Consider the following 20,537-nt stretch of genomic DNA (forward strand, 5'->3'; position numbering starts at 1 on the left):
GCTTCCAAATTAATAAACATGGGAAAGATAATTGCAGCAAAATAAATAAACACGTAAAAGATAACTGCTTCCAAATTAATAAACATGGGAAAGATAACTGCAGCAAAATAAATAAACATGGAAAAGATAACTGCAGCAAATCGAAGAAACACGGAAAAGATAACTGCTGCTAAATAAATAAACATGGTTGTCGTTTGTTGCTGTTTATTATATTTGTTTTTCGTTTATTGTTTTTCACATAAATGAGGCCGTTGGTTTTTCGTTTGAAATGTATTACATTTGTCATTCGGGGGCCTTTTACAGCTTGCTATGCAGTATTTGGTTTGCTCATTGTTGAAGGTCGTACGGTAAACCATAGTTACTAACCTTCTACACCATTTGGTCTCTGGTGGAGAGTTGTCTTATTTGGCAATCATATCACATCTTCTTGCTTTTATATGGAAATGATAACTGCAGCAAAATAATTGGACATGCATTGTATTTCGCAAAAAGCAAATAATGTGTAGATTATATTTTATTGATTTTATACAGGTCTTTACAAAGTTATTTGGTGTGTTTGAGAAAATTGTCAGCTACATGTATCCATGACAACCACGTTCAGCAAGTTCTTTCCAGATACAGTTTAACGTGTCATAAAAACCCATGGGAGAAAACAATTGGTAAAGTATCATTTTAGACCAAAACCTTGCAATTTTATCAACATTTATTGGAACTATTGTATGTTTTGATGACATAGCAGAATTGAATTCAGTCCTCTGTGTGACATCTGCTGACCAATGACTTTGGCACTAGAATTAGAAAAATCCATCTGACCGTTGTTTCCTCAAGCAATAATATATATTATCCATATCTTTCCTTGCTATATTTTCTGTATATTGTTTAAGGTTACCCATACATCCTTTCAACGCCAATTCCTCTTTTGACTGACTTCACAAGTCTTTTATAGAGAAGGGATATATTTAAGCAATATAAAAGTAGTGTAAGATTGCTCTGACGTCTGAGGCCTTTGTATGATACACGGCCTGGATATCATAAAAAAATTCCGTCAGACGTCAGAGCAATCTCGGACTATAAAATAAAAGTAAAATTTGTCTTATTGCAGCTGGATAAAAAGTTTATTGTTAAACCTAAGCATTTGAAATATACGGTTCTTTCATATATGCACGTTTTTTTTAATAAATGTCTTCAGATTGCTGAGTTTCTAATTTATTATGACCATCTTTAACTCTTTATCTATGTTCCAAATATTTCATACATAAACTATATACATTTAAAGGAACTGACACCAGATGAATAAACTTTAATGTTGTATTTTTTTTTCAACAAAGTATGATTATTCAGTGTTGCATTACAATTTCCATGTGGAAGGATCGAAGCTCACAAACTACGCAATCAAACCGATAAACTTCTGAAAAGTTTGAAGAACAGAAAACTCGCATTGATTTTTTATCATACAAGCTTGGATCTTCTTTTTTACATTACAGATATGCAAGTCTCTTATTTTGAAAATAATAAGATTAAAAAAGCACAAAGAACAGACGATCTGTATGATGATGTTGGAGAGAAAATGGCCGCCAGAAGAACCAAGCACACAAAGAAAGACGATCAGTTCGATGATTTTGGAGAGAAAATGAAGGCCAGAGGAATCAAACACACCAACAAAGACGATCAATTCGATGACACGAATAAAAAATCAAGAAAAAGTAAAAATAGTAAACGTAATAAACCTGACGATTTTTACGATGATTTTGGTGAGAAAATGAAAAAAGGAAAAGAACGAAAAACAGATGATAAATTTGATGATTTTAAAGAAAACAGACGGAACAAAATACGCCAAAAGGCATTCAAAGATGGAAAGAAAGATGATTTATATGACGATTTAGACGAAAAAAATCGAAACGGAAAATTTAATCAACGCGAAAGGGATGATATAGGAGATGATGTCTTCGATGACAAAAGTGACAGTCGAACTGGCAACAGAAAGCAGATGTACAACCCTAGATTTAATATTGCAAAAGGAGACCGACAAAATCGGCAATATTCCTCTAGATTTGGAATCACAAGAAACGATTATTTTGATAGAGAAGATGATGATGAAGACGAAAATTTTACATCGGAAAGTGACGATATTGACTATGATGATAGTTATGTTAACAACAATGTCAGGGGCCGTTTTGAATCGGCAGAGGTCAATGATTATGGTTCATATACGACAAGTGACATTGCAGACGACAATATCGACAGCTCTTCTGAAGAGAACGACGACAAAATCGTGCACATACATTCAAGTAACAAAAGCATAAACGCAGTCCACTATAAACCTGCAATCCAAATAAGAAACTTTGGAGACGATATCGACGATTACTTTGACGATATATACGATTTCGACAATGAATTACCTGAAATGGAAGATATCATTAAAAGCCGTTACCTTCATGGAAATTATCCGAATATGATGTCAAATGGTGGAAATTATCCGAATATGATGTCAAATGGTGGAAATTATCCGAATAGAATGTCAAACAGTCACAGTTATCTGAATAGAATGTCAAATGGTGGAAATTATCTGAATAGAATGTCAAACGGTCAAAGTTATCTGAATAGAATGTCAAATGGTGGAAATTATCCGAATAGAATGTATAATGGACCCGTCAACCCTTTATTCTATGATAACGACGATTTTTACGATGACGATTTGATGGAATTTGACGATTTTGAGGATGGGTTTTACGGGAACGGTTTTGAAAATGATGCTTTTGATGATATACATGAACATTTTCTTAAATACAAACAATTTGGAAAACAGAGACCCTTAACTAGAACCGATTCTGATAGCTCTGATGAAGAGCTTGGTATTGTAAATAATAGAATTCAAACAAAAAAGGATGTTTTCGACGAATATGATTCAAATGAGAATAGGATGATCTTTGGACATAAAGGACTCAAATCAAAACTTTCGGATATCGATGATTATTTTAACGATATAAAAGATGATATCTATGACGATGATTTTCACGAGGAAGGAACAATACCTCATCATTACTCTTCATCTGAAAGTGATAGTGATTCAAATGAAAAAATAATTCCTAATTTTAACTTTTTAACAAAATTTTCTAACAAAAGATACACAAGAATAAAACCAAGCAAAAATTCAACACATTTCGACAACAAAAGGCAAAGTCAATATAATAATTTCCCTAAAGGATTAAAATTTCCATCAAACGATGTTCCACTATCGAAGAAATTAGGTATTAATCTGGATAGTCAACCAAAACGCAGAGCTTTACAAATGAGTGAGGGCTTTACCCCTGATGTTAAGAAAGAACGACTGCCCAAAAAAGGTAATACAACAATAATTTACATTGTAAAAATAAATAAAATTTAATGAGGTCATAAAAACAATTTAATATAAACCGTATGTCCTTACAAACAAATGTTTTCTCAATATTTCGGTTTTAAAAACAAAATACAAACTACTTGCGATTAAAACGTAAAAATGATTATATTTTGTTAGATCCCGAGACGACCATTTGATATTCTGAAGGGTGCAGGAGAATTTTTCGCGAATTAAGTATTAATTTTCATCTGTTGATATGCATCCTTAATTTTTATTTTCACTTTTGTACACAACTGTGTTGTGCACTCTGTGTTGCTGAATATACATTTTCATCTTGTTTTATGCAAGGTCATTTATTTTCAGCCCTAACCAGGTCCAGATATTCATTTTCAAAATCCTCCTCACTCCGAAATCAATTGATCGTCCCCGTAAAATCCAGCGGACATCACTATACAGACATGTCCAATTCTAAACAATGAAAATGTATATAAGCCGCTTCTGGATAAAAGTTCTAATCTGGAATAATTTAATATACTTTGGATTCATTATTATTCATTAGATATCAGTTATTTGTGGATTTCGTCGGTAAAGGTAAACCACACATGCACAAATCTAAATGTTCAACGAAGTACAAATTTTCTATATGTGTGTGTGCATACTTTGGAAAAACCACGAAATTGGTATCCACGAAAATGAATAAATCGACGGTATCATCTTCTGTGGTTTTTGTATAGTTGCATTGCTGTCTTTTTGACGAATACGTGACATATATCCTTTATTCATAATGATTTTTTTCAGAACCATTTCCCAAGCTAGCAAATCACATAAGTGGCGAACCTTCATTCTTTACTCATGGAAATTTTCGTACAGAAAGATTAAAGACGGGTATGTATTATTCCATGTTGTATGTTCATTTTTTTTATTTATGGTAAGATACTACAAAGAAATCCAAATGCCCTCTGCATCTCTTGTGGGTATCACAATAAGCATATTCATTTAATGGGGCATTAGCTACGAGATATACGAGATATAAAAAAAAATAAAATATGATTTTTGTTTGTTCAATCATTTATGAAAGTGAAATAGTGAAATAATAATTCGCTTTTAACAGCCAGTTTGGTTCAGTTTTGTTAAAATAAGCAAATAAACATCGCTAATAAATTATTCACTTGAAAGTAAATAATTCGACCTCATTGAATTCGTATTCATGTGAACTTTAATTGATCCCTATAGCTAGAGATGGATTACGAATGAACTAGGCTTGTTCAATTATTAAATTATTAAATGGAAAAGAATGTAAACATTGGAAGTGAAACTAGGGTAAACCATTTGGTGTGACTGATTCGATCTAGAAAAACTCATTCTGATACTGGTAAAAACGATAATTAACATATTTCTTTAACCTATAATGTGATATCAAACTGACCTAGAAAAATCCAATTGCACGAGTTCGCAATCTATTTATATCTATGTTTATGTTTATATCGCCACGGGTTATATGACCGTCGGCAGCCTTTGGAGGTCACCTCGATGGTTAATTAGATGGCGTCTGGACTAAAATACACACGAAATGCTGATACATAAATTCGACTCTATTCATCTTAAATTGTCTATTTTAGACTTTTTATAATTTGGATATGCGTTTTAGTATGTTATAAGTCGAATGTAAGAGTTTGGGTCAAATCGGTGAACATGAATTAATTTGACAGATAATGTCCCTTTAAAGTTTCTGAAAAGAAAATTTTCTTTTTCTTAAAATGTAATTTATAAAAGGTGGGACACGGTAGAAGATATGGGAATATAGTACTAACAATATATTATGTCACAGAAAAGATCAAAGTTCACAATGTGCTCTAAAAGTAGGAAAATGGAATATATGTAACATAATCAACATTTCTTTAAAATACTAAAAAAACAAACTTATGTGCTATAAGGTGCGAGCGTTTGTGACTTCTAGACATTTTTAAAACATGATATAAACTAATAAAGTTACTGCACAAATTTATTCATCGTCTCTAGTATTAAGCAATATATTATAGATGTAATTTCAGCAGATTAGAAAAAAAAAACAAAGATGCTTATGATAATGTTTATCGACGTTAAATCATTATGTATGGTTTTATTTTCAGGTCTTGATAGTGGCAGCTTCATACTGACACCATACAACTTTGTTTTACTCATATCGGTACTTTTAGTTATTTTATAACTTCATTAAAGTGGTAGAATCCACGTTAAATGTTTTTGCTTCATGTTTATTCTTATTAACGATTCGAATTTGGTATGCGGAGCAGTATATGCTACACAGGCAAATTTAGTTCACGTGAATTTCATGTGAAATGAGATTCACGTGAGCAAAATTTGGCTGTGTAAACTTTGAGGGGCACTTTTATATCATTTTCAGTTTTACGGGGTTCAGTGGCGGATGTTTGAAAAACGAGAGAGTTCACCGAAAAGGTTTACCTAAATGAGGGTCCGGCATTCACAAAGAAGAAAAATAAATGACTAAAACCCAACAGTTAAGCTTTTTTTATGTTATTTTAAATAGACCTGGTCAGTGTAGTTGAATTATTGAATTTTCGATAAAAGGGAAGCCCAATACATAGTGTTTTAGTATTTGTTGTAAGCAACGGGTTTGAAAGATAAAAATTATAAACCAAACCATGTTATTATTCGTGGACTCTGTTTTGATATGCCAACGAGAGCACATGAAATTAGCTTGGATATGCCACTTAGCACATTGGCTCGTTTGGAATTTCCAACGTTGTCTATCATAATTCTTTTTAGAATATCATTAATATTTTATATTATGTTATGCATTCATGTATTATGTTATGTTTTGTAATATTAATGGTGAGACATAAATAAACTATTTGTATTGTATTGTACTGTCTTGGTTTAAATTTTATTATTTTTAATGCTGTTGCATTTACAAATATTTGAACTCTATTAAAGAATTGAACTTAAAATAATGTTTTAAATACAATGTATTTGTTGCGATTGTATTGAAAATAGGAAATATTTGCTAATTTTTATCACAACAATGTTCTGTTAATTCCACAGTAGCATGGTAAGTTTATGAATAATCTTTTTTAATTTAAGACTTCACGAAACAAATACTGAATCAGCCTCTAAACTGGATGTGTACCGATTTGAAAAGGTAATTCGGATATTCAGAATAAAATGTGAATAATATAGACATTTGCGGAAACTGTCATACACCTACGATTAGGATTACATTACACTTACAGGTAGCATTTAAATCTTGGGTCGTTTCAAAGCCGTAAATATAAACCGTCGGTTCAAAATAAAGAATTAACTCCTATGATGTTTTTCTATAGTTGAACAACGGGATTTCAAAGTAATATCGATAAAAAGTGGCATCTTGGCAGCTTGAGGTGGAATCGGGACAACTCGGACCCAAAGGCAAATCGGACTAAGAAAACTCGGGCCAATTTAAAGACAACTCGGACTACTTTTATAGACAACTCGGACCAGTTTGAAAGACAACTCGGACCAGTTTGAAACACTTGTCAGACCAGCGGCTCTTCGTGGTTTTTACGTTTAATATGATTTTTGTTTGTTTTTATCTAGATTTTTTTCTTCTCAGGTTCCCCCAACTGACCATCTTAGCTTGCTGTGACAACTTGTCAGTTCGATGCATTTCATTAAGTTCTGTTACTACAAATTGTTTTATGACGGCATAACCACATCAATTAGAAAAATAAAACAACAAATATCTTTCAATGCAATGAAAATATAAAGCAGAGATATGTTCGTCTTTACATATACCGGCCCGTGTTGTAATAAGTGATCATAGAAATCTTTCAAGATGGTTGAAATGCCTTTTACCGTCGGGCACCAAATGTTAATTTTCGACTATCGTTAGCGACAGCTTGATTCAATTTATATTGTGGTTTGTCAAATTATCTTTACTTATCAGAGGTCTAAATCATTTAAACTTTACTGTTATAATTGGAAAACGTATACCATGATTCGTCAAAATCAGCTGATTTTCTTTTACGTCATGTAGAAATAAACTCTATGTTTCTTTGTTGAGTTTTTGTTGAGTTTTTTTTTTTTTATATTTTAGTCGTTTTTTTTTTTTAACCATGGTGGAGTCTTTTTTCTTCTACTTATGGGTTCTAAATGCCCCTTTGCATCGTTGCCTCGTTTAAAAAAAATAAGAGTAACTTAAGTTGCATTAAACATATACATGCAATTACATTTTAAATTAAATCAAGAATTTCAAAGTATAGACCCTCAAGAACTTCGTTTAGATATTCGTAAAGCACTCAGGTTGTCTTATAAAGTACACGGATGTCTGTGAACCCTATTTTATATTTAATGCAAGTCAAACATTTTTTTTAAACGATGATTTTTTTTTTTTTATTTCTTTAGAAATAAAGGAGTTGTATGTTATCAATTAAAACTATATCACATCGTTCTTGACTTAAATGCTCTTTGCTTGTAAAGATATTTGAATGCACACGGATATTAATTGGATCCGAATCGTAATCAAACACATGACACATCATTTATAACGAGATATTTTTATATTTCAATAGGAATAAATTATAAGCTGACATTTAAAAAAAAATCGTCAATGCGATATTTACTACATGTATCATTAACGTCAAACCACAGCAGAAAAACAGTTAAAACACTGTTTACATTATTTGGCAAGATTTAAACGTTTTAGGCTACAAAAGTGTAATCGTATAAAAGATGTACGACTCCCAATCGTACCCGTCTTATCATATGATTTCTGAAATAGTTGACCTTAGTGTTTCGACTACCAAAGATGAAACACATACATGTATACATATTTCAAGAAACATAATTATAACCGTCTTATCTATTGGCCTTCTTTAGATGATTGGCAGAACTTACAAGGTGAGTGGCCAAAACTTCCGATTGCAGTAGGGCTATCGTCGGAAAGTTTGTGGCCGATAACGGAACTACAAGGATAGTATTTCCCCCAGGACACAGACATTGTGACTGCATTCACACTCTAGCTGTAATATTGAACGAAGACAGGAAATGTTATGTTGAATGCGGATTTCTTTGGCATCAGCAATATATATATATGTTGATAAGAAATATAGGACATTAGACATTAGACATTATTTATTTATCAATCATGGGCCCTTGTCAGGTAAGATACATGAACATTATAATACAATGATTATTATAAATCATGCAAGTTTTTTTTGTGAAATACACAATACATAATACACAAAGAAATAAAGTGAAAATATGAGCAATGTAGGATATTATTACAGTATGAATCATTAAGTGTAATGAGGTCGGTTTTATAAAAAAAAAATTTAAAACAAAATAGATATAAAATTTATTAACAGGAATTAATAGAACCAGAAATATAGTTTCTCATTTTGTAGTAGTTCTCCTCATGACCAGTGCACAGCAGCGAGGAACTTTACATCACGACAATGCAGAGGTCATCAAGGGGAGATCATTCAGAACTAGCTACAGATATTATGAGATTATCCCCAATAGTGGTTCTCCTCATGACTAATGCACAGCAGCAAGGGATTGACATTCCTACTGTGCAAGATTCATCAAGGGAAGATGCTCTAGAACTCACTAAAGGGAAAATATAAAGTTCAAATTACAAGTAGAAGAGGGAGATAAATCCAGAGGGAGATAAATCCCATTAAAACTTTTCATATTTCTTAATGAACATGCATAATTCTGATAACAATTTCTTATCTTCATTATTCATTAACCATATCCGTTTTTTGGTAGGGTCTAGATTTTTAAAATTCTTGCAGCAATTATTTATCATTGTTATCATATCTTTTCGTTAGTCAGATAGACTATCACAGTTAAAAAGAAAATGTGTTTCGTCATCGACCTCATTACTACAACATCTTTTATATACTCTATTGTGTCGAGAGTATTACTATATCTACCTCTCTCGATAAGTAAATGGTGAGCAGATATGCGAAATCTAGTTAGACTCCGTCTTTCTTCAAATTTTTTAACCATATCAAGATATTTTTCGCAACCAAAATTGGATTTAAAAGTAACATATTTACATAGTTTCACTTCTGGGTGAGTTTTGAGATTTTTTCCCCAATCTTTCAACATGGCAATTTTTAGTTATCTGTTGTCAATTGGTTTAACCCTGTCCGATGATATTTGACAATTATTGATCAGTGAAAAAAGTTTCTAAGACGACATATACCCCGACGGTTTCTTTGACTCATACAATTTCTTTGATTCTAAAAATGCATTATAACAATGGAAAGTTAGCGTCTGATTTTTCTAATCTGTTACACAGTATAGAATTACCTTTCCCGACTGAGCTGTTTTTGATAGGCGACAAAATATATCCGAACAGATATCAAGTATTGACACCTTACATGAGACAAACCCCAGAATATGCAGAGGAAGTGTAGAAAATTAAATAGACATATAACACACTATAGAGTAGAGGTTGAACACGCATTCGGAGAATTAAAAAAAAACACAAAGCTATGAGGACTTTGTGGCGATTCACATCTGTTGTGACATAAGTTTCTGCATTTGTGTGTCGTCGAAAAGACTTATTTACATGATAAAAAAATATCATTTCATTTTATTATGTATCTCATTTGGGTTTATTTTCTCTGTAATCGTAAGTCTAAACTTGTAATCCTAGGTATAGACCTAGTTTCCGCAAATGTCTAGTGGGGTTACCTTTCTTACAACAAGTGGATTAAATAATGCGCTAGTGGTTCGGATAGGACAAAGCTTAAAAATTGTTTAAATATTACAAATTTACCTTTTTAATGGAAATATCCCCCTGTAAAAAGTACCTCAAGACCTTTATTCTGATTTTGCTCAAAATCGGACACAATATAAGCTAATTTAATCACCGTACAATACGATCGGTATCGCTTGCCAATGGGATCAAAACCTCAGTATTCCTTCTTAACAACATAAGACGAGAGGTTGGGCAAGGGTTAGGGTACATTGTAATGAGGGGTCGGGAACCGGGGAAGGAAGAGAGTAAAAATAGTGATATGCTGAAAGAAAAGTAAGTCCGGTTTTCATCTGGGTAAAAAGGGTTAGGGAAGTGAGAATGGGGTAAGGAAGTGGGAATCGGGGATCCCCTGTCCACCCCTCTAAAATTACTCATTCGTTGGAATTTTGTATTACCCAAAGCTTTAGTTAAAGTGTTCAGTGCTTGTATGCGTCTATTCGTGTTGGCCTGCACTCTTGTCTTGTCTTTCTTACAACAACAAAAAATCCATGTATTGTCTTCCTGAATCCGAATATGTTTCTTCATCACAGTTTGTCTTGTGTCGTTGACCGATGACATGTATAGATTTGTTGATGTCTTATGGTGAGATAAGAAACATTGACCATAACGCTATTGTGTAATGCCTAATCACCAGATTTGACTGAGAGATATCACTAGTAGAACTGGAACTGCATGCTGCCATTCCGGACCTCCTAAGTTCACCCCACGCTCGTAGTAGTTTAGTAGGGTGTGTTTTTGCCCAATCGTTAGTTTTCTATGACGTGTTTTCTGTTTAAAACTTTTATTTACCCGAGACGAGTCAGAGCTCAATCTGATTAAAATTCAGATCCATCGGAACTCACGTGCTCAGAGATCTATTTGATATTTTAATTCGATTGTTCAGAGCTGTACATGATGTATAGACACCTGTCGTCTATTGTTGAGGACTGTATGTTGTCGTCATTATATCATTTGATAATATTTGTCATTGGGTTGCTGTGTGATTGAAGTATATCACATATGTGTTTATCATTATAATTGTATGTGAATATGTTTCTGACCCGAATGTCATACTTAACCTAACCTATATTTTCCCTGGAACTATATTTTTCAACTGGGCCCTTGATGAAATGATATTCTTTAAATCAATTCGCTATTTAGATGATATGGTCTGAAATACCTGTTTGAATTTGTGTATATTTTTATTTTGGCTCCAAGATATTTACTTATGTTTTTTGTCAGATGCTCGTCGTTAAATTGATCTTTAGCCTTCGAAACCTTTTTTTTTTCTTTTAGAATTTGACTTCAACAGCTAGGAACATTCTGGTACTGAGTCAAAAGTGGAAAAGCAACGACAATAAGCTTCGAAACGAACAAAGTTCCTAAATAGAGTAGACAAAATTGTCCTCAATAAACTTTCCCTTGGGTGTTGGAAGTTTACAGATTTTATAAAATTTCAAATCTTACAATATGCTCGGATATCAAAAAATGCCTAAAGTTTATTGTTTTTGATATATTTTTCATTAGCTTTTATAAATAGTAATAGAATATTGTTGTGTTTTGTGTACTGTTGTTTGTTTGTTTGTCTTTTTCTTTTTTAGCCATGGCGTTGTCAGTTTATTTTCAACTTATTAGTCTGGATGTCCTTTGGTATCTTTCGCCTCTCTGTTAATTATTTCCTAAGAGGAACGCCTTTCTCCTATTACACAAACATTAAATCAAACAGGAAAGCATTTGATCATTTGTACTATCTACTATAATCAACTTAATTTGAAACATTTTTTTATCAAATTAACTGTGTCTTCTGAAAAAAAGTGATATAATTGCTTGTAGATGTGTCCAGATGTTTCCACGTAATTGTTATAATGTATTAATTTAGAACAATTTGTACTATAGTTCATCTGTAACTATTTAACTTTGAACTTGCAAGTCAGCAAAATAAATGAAATAGCGCGGTTATGTTCTTAAAGTTTAATGTGTATCCAGCTTTTCCACACTTTTGGTTTGGTCTGGAATTTGGTCAAGAAAAAAACGCATCGGGAAAGTTATCCTACTGTGCAACACAAATTTCCACATAAAATTTTAATCAGACACCCTTTTTAAATTGTATTACGGCTAAGTTTTGAAAGATGGCTGTTATTATGATTATAAGTCTACGGTAAAATGTAATTTCTTTTGTGTATTTCAAAATTTAACAATATATGTAGGATAATGTAAGAATTGATATGACTTGTGATGTATACCAGTAGTGTTCCCGTTCACAATCCGTATTTTACTAGTTACTAGTCACGTACAATATATTTCTATTTGCAAACTGACAATGACATACGAGGGGTGCATATTGCGAAAAGGAATATGCTTCGGAGGACTTAGTATTACTCTCGGCTTCTGTTGAAGTTCATATTACCACAAGTTTCGTCCTTGTGACGTCCTGTTTATTAGTATATTGTGGCTTGTAGTTGTTATACTCACATCAAAAGTCGGGCTGTGGATAATAAAATTTGTAGGAAAACTTTACAAGTTGTATTGAAATTAAAAGATTATTCTTGATATGCTCCTGAAATAAAATGATAGCGGCTATCGATAATTATCAGAGAAAACCATTTAGGTCGACACTGAAGGAGAGGGTGCGTGTTGGTCTTACTGTAATGTGTGAGATTTTGTGTTCATCGTTGAAACCCTTCCAGCAACTGCCAAGAAGAAAGCAGTGCGTGACATGTACACCCTTACTATATATTATCCTTTCATTTTCTTATGTCTTTTTGATTACATTTGATTTTTTTTTAAATATAGTTTAAGTTTTGTTTTTTTTCTGGGCTGGTGGATTTTCTTATACAATTTCGCAGTATTGAGTGTAACTATATTGACTTAAATACGCTATTCAACGGATGCCAGACGCGAAAAGGAATATGCTTACTCTACGGCGCACCTTGGTGGCTGTTTACATTTGGAACAGATACAACTCTAAGTGTTCTCTACCGGTTTCTATGGACCTACTTAAAAAGAGAAATAAAAAAGATCTTGAGATTGGATCATTGACACCTCATCCTTCAAGTTTTTTTGTTGCTTTTGGTTTGTCTTTTGTATTATGTTTTCCGGTCGGGGTATCCAGTTTCCATTTAAACACAGTTAAATCTGTATTTGATAACAGTGGCGTAGCTAGGCCATTTGTAAGTGTACGCCCGATACTCGGCGAGGTGTCTGAGGGACCAAAGCGGGTCCAGGGCACAGAACCTCCTAGTAGGGGGTTGATGGGGTGAAGCCCCAGATACTCGCGTTATCGAGAAAGAGATACCATTTCTGTCATTAAAAACTCATCCATAGCTAAATATTTAGAGTCTAGTTTATTTTTTTTTAAGTTTAATTTATTCATTGTGTTGATTTTGAATCCAATGATCATTTGTCTTAGAGAAAAATGTCCAAACCAGTTACTTAAAATATGTTTAAAAGGAGATGTGGGATCTACAAATAGCCAAATCAAGATAATAAAAAAAGCAAGTCTCCATTTCAATATTGTTCTTTTAATTATTTCGACTTCATCTAAATTTTCACCCATTTTTATGCGCAAATTCTGTTAATAGACACATGAAATAAATAATTTTCATAGATTTTCAGGTGAAATATAAAATTCGTAAAGAGTTCCGTGGAACCCTGTGTCTCGCCTGGGATTACTTCTGTCAGTGTGACTATAAAAAGTTATCTATTGATAAGTGAAATACATGATTTAAGAAAAGAAAAACTTTATCTTTAAGATAAGCTTATTTCCAAGGTTCATAACAATCTATGAAGGTTTACAAATTCATCATGTAAAAACAGACCGTCTGTTAATTATAAAAAAAAAATAAGTCAGTAAAATACTGAAAAATAAAAAAATAAAAAAAATAATTTCAAAATTATCTCTTTTAAAATCTTTAAAAAGCTTCTGCCAAATGTTCATAAAATTTCATGAAAGTTTTGACAAAGTAATTGATTTGTAACAAACTTTAACCTCAAAATGTATCTTCTTATTAACTACAAAACAACAAAGTCCTTTTATTAGTTAAATACGGAAAATAAAAAATATATATTTTCATTATGCTCTGGATACTGACTTTTGATCATTAAAAGTTTGTGTCCAACTTAGGTAAAATTTCATGAAGGTTTGACAAAGTAATTGATTTCTGAAAAAAACTTTAACCTTGTACGGCATCTAAATATTAACTGTAAACAAAAGTTAATAGATATAAGAAGATGTGGTATGAGTGCCAATGAGACAACTCTCCAACCGAGTCAAAATTTATAAAAGTAAACCATTATAGGTCAAAGAACGGTCTTCAACACGGAGCCTTGGCTCACACCGAACAGCAAGCTATAAAGGGCCCCAAAAATTACTAGTGTAAAACCATTCAAACGGGAAAACCAACGGTCTAATCTATATAAAAAACGAGAAACGAGAAACACTTATGAACCACATCAACAAACGACAAGTCCATTTAGTCGACCGTGCAAGACCCTCATTGAAGTCAAGGTCGTTAAACACCCCCTAGTAGTTAAATATCGTTGACATAACACTAGTGGTTTCCCATAAACAAACTTATTACAAACTAATGCATGTAAACCAAGCAAAAGTTTCAAAGTCAATAGACCATGACTGAGGGGGCGGGACCAAACAATCGCCATGGAAATGAGATGTGTCAATGATAATACAACTGCATACTAAATATTATTTGCCTACCACTAGTGGTTCCTCATAAAGTGACCTAATAACAAACTTATACATTGTTGACGCCGCCGCCGACAACGACGCAGGAAACAACATACCTATGTCTCACTTTTTGACTCTGTCAAGGCGAGACAAAAATCAAAAGAAATATTCATAAAATTTTGCTCTGAATACTGTCTTAAATTTGGTCATAAAAAGCTTCCGTCTAACTTCCGTAAAATTCCATGAATGTTTGACAAAGTTATTGATAAAACCAAAAATAACTTTAACAACAGACTGAACCTAAATGTTGACGACACCGATGGAATCTAGGAACGCTTAGCCACGGTCTCGTTTTCCCGACATTAATGTCGCAGGCTCGTCAAAAATGCAAATCACATATCGAATGAATTACTTTAAACAATAGGAAACTGAGTAGAATTCACAGTAGATTCAGACTTTGACGGAAAATGAACGAATATGTAATGTGAAACTATTTCATTAAAAAGTAAATTTCGTGAATTTTAAAATTTATTATTGAAGAAAGAATATGAAGGCTCGTGTGGTTTAAGCTTTTTTTTATTTGTTTAGATTAATTATTTTTTTCTCCTAAATTCATGTGTACGCCCGGGCGTTTTGACGTAAACGTAGCTACGCGCCTGGATAAAATTTTGAAATGTATCATTTTAATGCTATGTTTATACGAGTGACAACTTGGAAGTTTACGTAAAAATCTAAATACTGATATAAAGTTTGATTTTACTCCCAGATGGAAGTTTTATGATAATCTTATAAAAATAAGCATTTAACTGTTTTGATTATCATACAATTCCCTTATTACTTTATAAAATGAAAAAAAACCGATTTAATATGATTGCCAATGCGACACCTATATATTCTTTAGAGACCAAAATGACGTAAATATAAGCAACTACATGAACCCGTACGGCCTTCAACAATGAACAAAAGCCATACCGCATAGTTAGCTAGTATAGAAGCACCCGAAATAACAAAATGTTAAACTTTTTTTATTTTTTTCCCCTTCAAATACAAACCGGTATTTTATCAATTTCCTTGTTTGATACTTACAATTATGTTTACATAAAGTGTTAGTCTAGCAGTGGCAGTTATTATCCTTAATAACATACAGCAATACTACTGAACACTTCAAAGAGTTATTTAAACTTCAAATATACGTAAAGCAATACATAAAGCAACTGAACATATAACTAATCATAATTATAATTAAAACGTTCTCGTACATCTTTTTTCTGACACTTTAGGCAGCCTTATAACAATCACTTTAAAAAATACTGGTATAGGAATTGAACATCATACAGTAATTACTTGTGTGAAAATTGTACGAAACAAAGAAAACAACTGAATTGTATATTCTATATATAAGATAATAAAAAAAATTAGAAATACAACAGTACTTGCGTATATCTTGGGAGAGAAATGAACTCAAAATAAAAAGGTTTCAAACCAGCTAAGCAGAATATAAGCTTCGGTAGAATAACCATAGATTAAATTAATTATTAGTTAAAGACAATCTAGTACCTGTAATTCATCACGGAGAAAAGCCTTTCGATTTGACTGAAAACGGAGATGTGGTATGATTGCAACTGAATAAGGAGATGTGGTATGATTGCAACTGAATAAGGAGATGTGGTATGATTGCAACTGAATAAGGAGATGTGGTATGATTGCAACTGAATAAGGAGATGTGGTATGATTGCAACTGAATATTGAGATGTGGTATGATTGCAACTGAATAAGGAGATGTGGTATGATTGCAACTGAATAAGGAGATGTGGTATGATTGCAACTGAATATTGAGATGTGGTATGATTGCACCTGAATAAGTAGATGTGGTATGATTGCAACTGAATAAGGAGATGTGGTATGATTGCATCTGAATAAGGAGATGTGGTATGATTGCAACTGAATAAGGAGATGTGGTATGATTGCAACTGATTGAGATGTGGTATGATTGCAACTGAATAAGGAGATGTGGTATGATTGCAACTGAATAAGTAGATGTGGTATGATTGCAACTGAATAAGTAGATGTGGCATGATTGCAACTGAATAAGGAGATGTGGTATGATTGCAACTGAATAAGGAGATGTGGTATGATTGCAACTGAATAAGGAGATGTGGTATGATTGCAACTGAATATTGAGATGTGGTATGATTGCAACTGAATAAGGAGATGTGGTATGATTGCAACTGAATAAGGAGATGTGGTATGATTGCAACTGAATATTGAGATGTGGTATGATTGCAACTGAATAAGGAGATGTGGTATGATTGCAACTGAATAAGGAGATGTGGTATGATTGCAACTGAATAAGGAGATGTGGTATGATTGCAACTGATTGAGATGTGGTATGATTGCAACTGAATAAGTAGATGTCGTATGATTGCAACTGAATAAGGAGATGTGGTATGATTGCATCTGAATAAGGAGATGTGGTATGATTGCATCTGAATAAGGAGATGTGGTATGATTGCGTCTGAATAAGGAGGTGTGGTATGATTGCCACTGTATAAGGAGATGTGGTGTGATTGCCAATACGACAATTTTCCACAGGAGTCCAAACGTCGTGGAGGTAAGCAATTATAGATGACAGTATGGCTTTAATAACGAGCTAGCAATCCCCAACCCGTAAAGTCGCAATACCAGGCACACAGGCCGACATGACAAAATGTGAAGATGATTATGATGATGAATTGCTGTTTAACGTCCATCGGCAAATTGCATGCATATTCAGGACGAGGACATGTAAATGAAATAGGAATATTAACCCTGCTTTATACTAGACCGACTCTCTGAGTCGGATTTTCAAAGTGCTAGTTCACACGGTAACTGTCCGCAGGAAGACATGTCACCCTACCCGGACACAACATTATTTTGACTCCGAGCCGACCAGTCTTTTCTCTTGCTACGTAGTGCAGCGTGCTTAGCGGAAAAGAAGAAAATACCAATTTTAAAGTCTTTGGTTTGACATGGCCGGGGTTCGAACCCACGAACTGAACTCTCGCACTCGAGGTGAACACACCACCACGATACCACCGAATCAAAATATGATATAATTCAAAGGAGAAAACCATCAGCCTAAATTGTGACAAAAAAAAAAACGAAAAATAAATATGACAAGACATCAACCTACGACAATAACTAAATAACAGTCTCCTGACTTGGGTAAATATAAAAATAAAGAGATGTGATATGATTGCCAATGAGACAACTATCCACCAAAGTTCAAATGAATTGGATGTAAGCAATTATAGGCAACCATATTAAACCTATTTGTGAGCGCTCAAACCTACCCTAACTTGTGACCGTTGTGTAAAAGCACAAAATACGAACAAGCTGTATCAATTAGTTGGAAATGGTTTAAGTCATCGGCAAAAAAGAAAACCATGACCTTCTGCAATGCCAAAATATAAGTATCAACAGGATGTAGGACCATTGTGTTCATAATTGTGTGTTTCTAGGAAATTGAAAAATATTGAAATCTCGAATCCATTTTTTCTTCTTCAAATATTACAATCGTTACATTGTAAAGGAAAGACGAGTCATAAATAAGTGTCATTTTCCACGTCAGACTGCATTCATTGATTATCTTAGATACCATAAACTTCCACTGTTCGAATGTTGTCAAACAAATGAACATGGACAAAAGATTTACGCTATATTTTCACAATGCCCTTCAATTTCCTATAATCAACTTTGATGAACATGTCTCTTTAATGTTCTCGTCTTGACGAAAACACAATGAACAGTATCAACATTTGTTGAACATGTCTCTTTAATATTCTCATCTTGACGAAAACACAAAGGAACAGTATCACCAGATATCTTTGTCGTATATATTACCCCCTTTGTAGTGAAAATACAGATATCATCACTCTACTTTGTTGATATCATCCTTTTTCTTTGTTGTAAAAATGGACATGTCATTTTAACTGAAGAGCAACATATGATAAAGGATCTATTACTAATATACCGTAAAGGAATTTGCCACCATGATCGCATAAAAACCCAGAGAGCAATAGGACTAATTAATAATCAGCAAGATCATATTTAGACACACCAGACGGGTGTATTGTTTATAGACCAAATAATGGATTAAAAGATTAATGCCTTTTGTCGCGTTCATCTAGTGTAAATTACTTGATATATCGAATAAAACAAAAAGCTTTTCAACCACAATTCTTATATTCCACTACAGCTGTACAGTAATATGGCTTTTAAATTGAATTTTAACCTAATGGCCAATGCTAACTTTAATTGGGTTGTAGACTTCAAGTCGACTTAGGGTTATAAAATTTGTATAAAGGTTCAAAATCCACATTAGATGTAATGCTATATTTGGTTAGAGGTGATTGTATTTCATACTTATGTCGATTTGGGGTTATGCTGTTCAATTTGATCGAATGCAGTGCAGATATTTAATTAAACAGCATAATAGACTTCAGATGTAGATAATTCTACTCGGGCGCGGTTTGAATGATATATGAAAAAATAATAGATCGAAGACAATTCCACGACCAAAATAAATAAATTAAATGAAGTATGTGCCCTCCCCAAGCAAAAACATAGTACAAACTAATAATTAGTTTATTACAATGAGCGCGATAATAGTACTGGTGTTTTCTGAAACAGGTTCTCTCTTCTCTTGGGCTTTCTATAAAAAAGAAGATGTGGTATGATTGCAAATGAGACAACTCTCCACAAGATACCAAATGACACAGAAATTAACAACTATAGGTCACCGTACGGCCTTCAACAATGAGCAAAGCCCATACCGCACAGTCAGCTATAAAAGGCCCCGAAATGACAATGTAAAACAATTCAAACGAGAAAACTAACGGCCTAATTTATGTACAAAAAATGAACGAAAAACAAATATGTGACACATAAATAAACGACAACCACTGAATTACAGGCTCCTGGCTTGGGACAGGCACATACATACAGAATGTGGTGGGGTTAAACATATTAGCGGGATCCCAACCCTCCCCCTAACCTGGGACAGTGGTGTAACAGTACAACATACTACAAATACAAGTGGACTATCAACTAATAAAAAAAATCATGCATCAAAGACTAAATTATCAATCAGTACACATCCAACATCCAATGGATTTAGTGTAAAGACGTCATAAACAATCAGAGAAAAACATGACCTTGTGCAATGCCAAGATACAGGTATCGACTGATTGTAGATCCATGAATGTGTATATGTATATAACAATAATATTTAGTTTGCTTTTAATTTACTGATAACAAAATCAATATTAGTACCAATAAAAACAATATTTGATGATCTAATTACAGTGTTGAATTGGTAACCTGTTTGATAATCTGTTTGATTATACTAGTTCTAGACGCTCTAGTCTTTCGTAAAACAGGTTGCTTTCCAAACTTTTAGCTTTGAGTGTTTCAAATATTCGGCTTTCAGCATTCCTAATGAAGGTAAATTTAGAAAAGCGCTTCGGACGCATGAAATGTTTTGTTTTATTTTTTATAGCACTGGGTCGATACCGCTGATGGTGGACTTTGAGTCCACGAGTGTAATTACCATCAGCTTAGTAGTCAATACATCGGTACTGACATGATTAGTAACAAACTTTTCGTTAATTGTCTGTATATGAATTTAGAAATTATTACTGTGCTTATTCAGTGGGCTTTGGGGTATCTCAATATCACTAGCTAAAACAGTTTACCAAATTGCAGTTTGAATTCTTCTCCAATAAACT

At 33.2% G+C, this 20,537-nt stretch overlaps 1 protein-coding gene across 1 annotated transcript; it reads left to right on the forward strand.

The window, feature by feature from the left end:
• Positions 1-537: 537 nt before the first annotated feature.
• Positions 538-6,217, forward strand: LOC127734843 (protein PFC0760c-like). The gene is made up of 4 exons (XM_052244874.1): positions 538-659; positions 1,485-3,341; positions 4,136-4,222; positions 5,467-6,217. The coding sequence occupies exons 2-4, from the start codon at positions 1,487-1,489 to the stop codon at positions 5,541-5,543; spliced, it is 2,019 nt and encodes a 672-aa protein (XP_052100834.1). The 5' UTR covers positions 538-659; positions 1,485-1,486; the 3' UTR covers positions 5,544-6,217.
• Positions 6,218-20,537: the final 14,320 nt, after the last annotated feature.

This window comes from Mytilus californianus, unplaced genomic scaffold (assembly GCF_021869535.1).
Source record: "Mytilus californianus isolate M0D057914Y unplaced genomic scaffold, xbMytCali1.0.p SCAF_3, whole genome shotgun sequence".
NCBI classification, from domain to species: domain Eukaryota; kingdom Metazoa; phylum Mollusca; class Bivalvia; order Mytilida; family Mytilidae; genus Mytilus; species Mytilus californianus.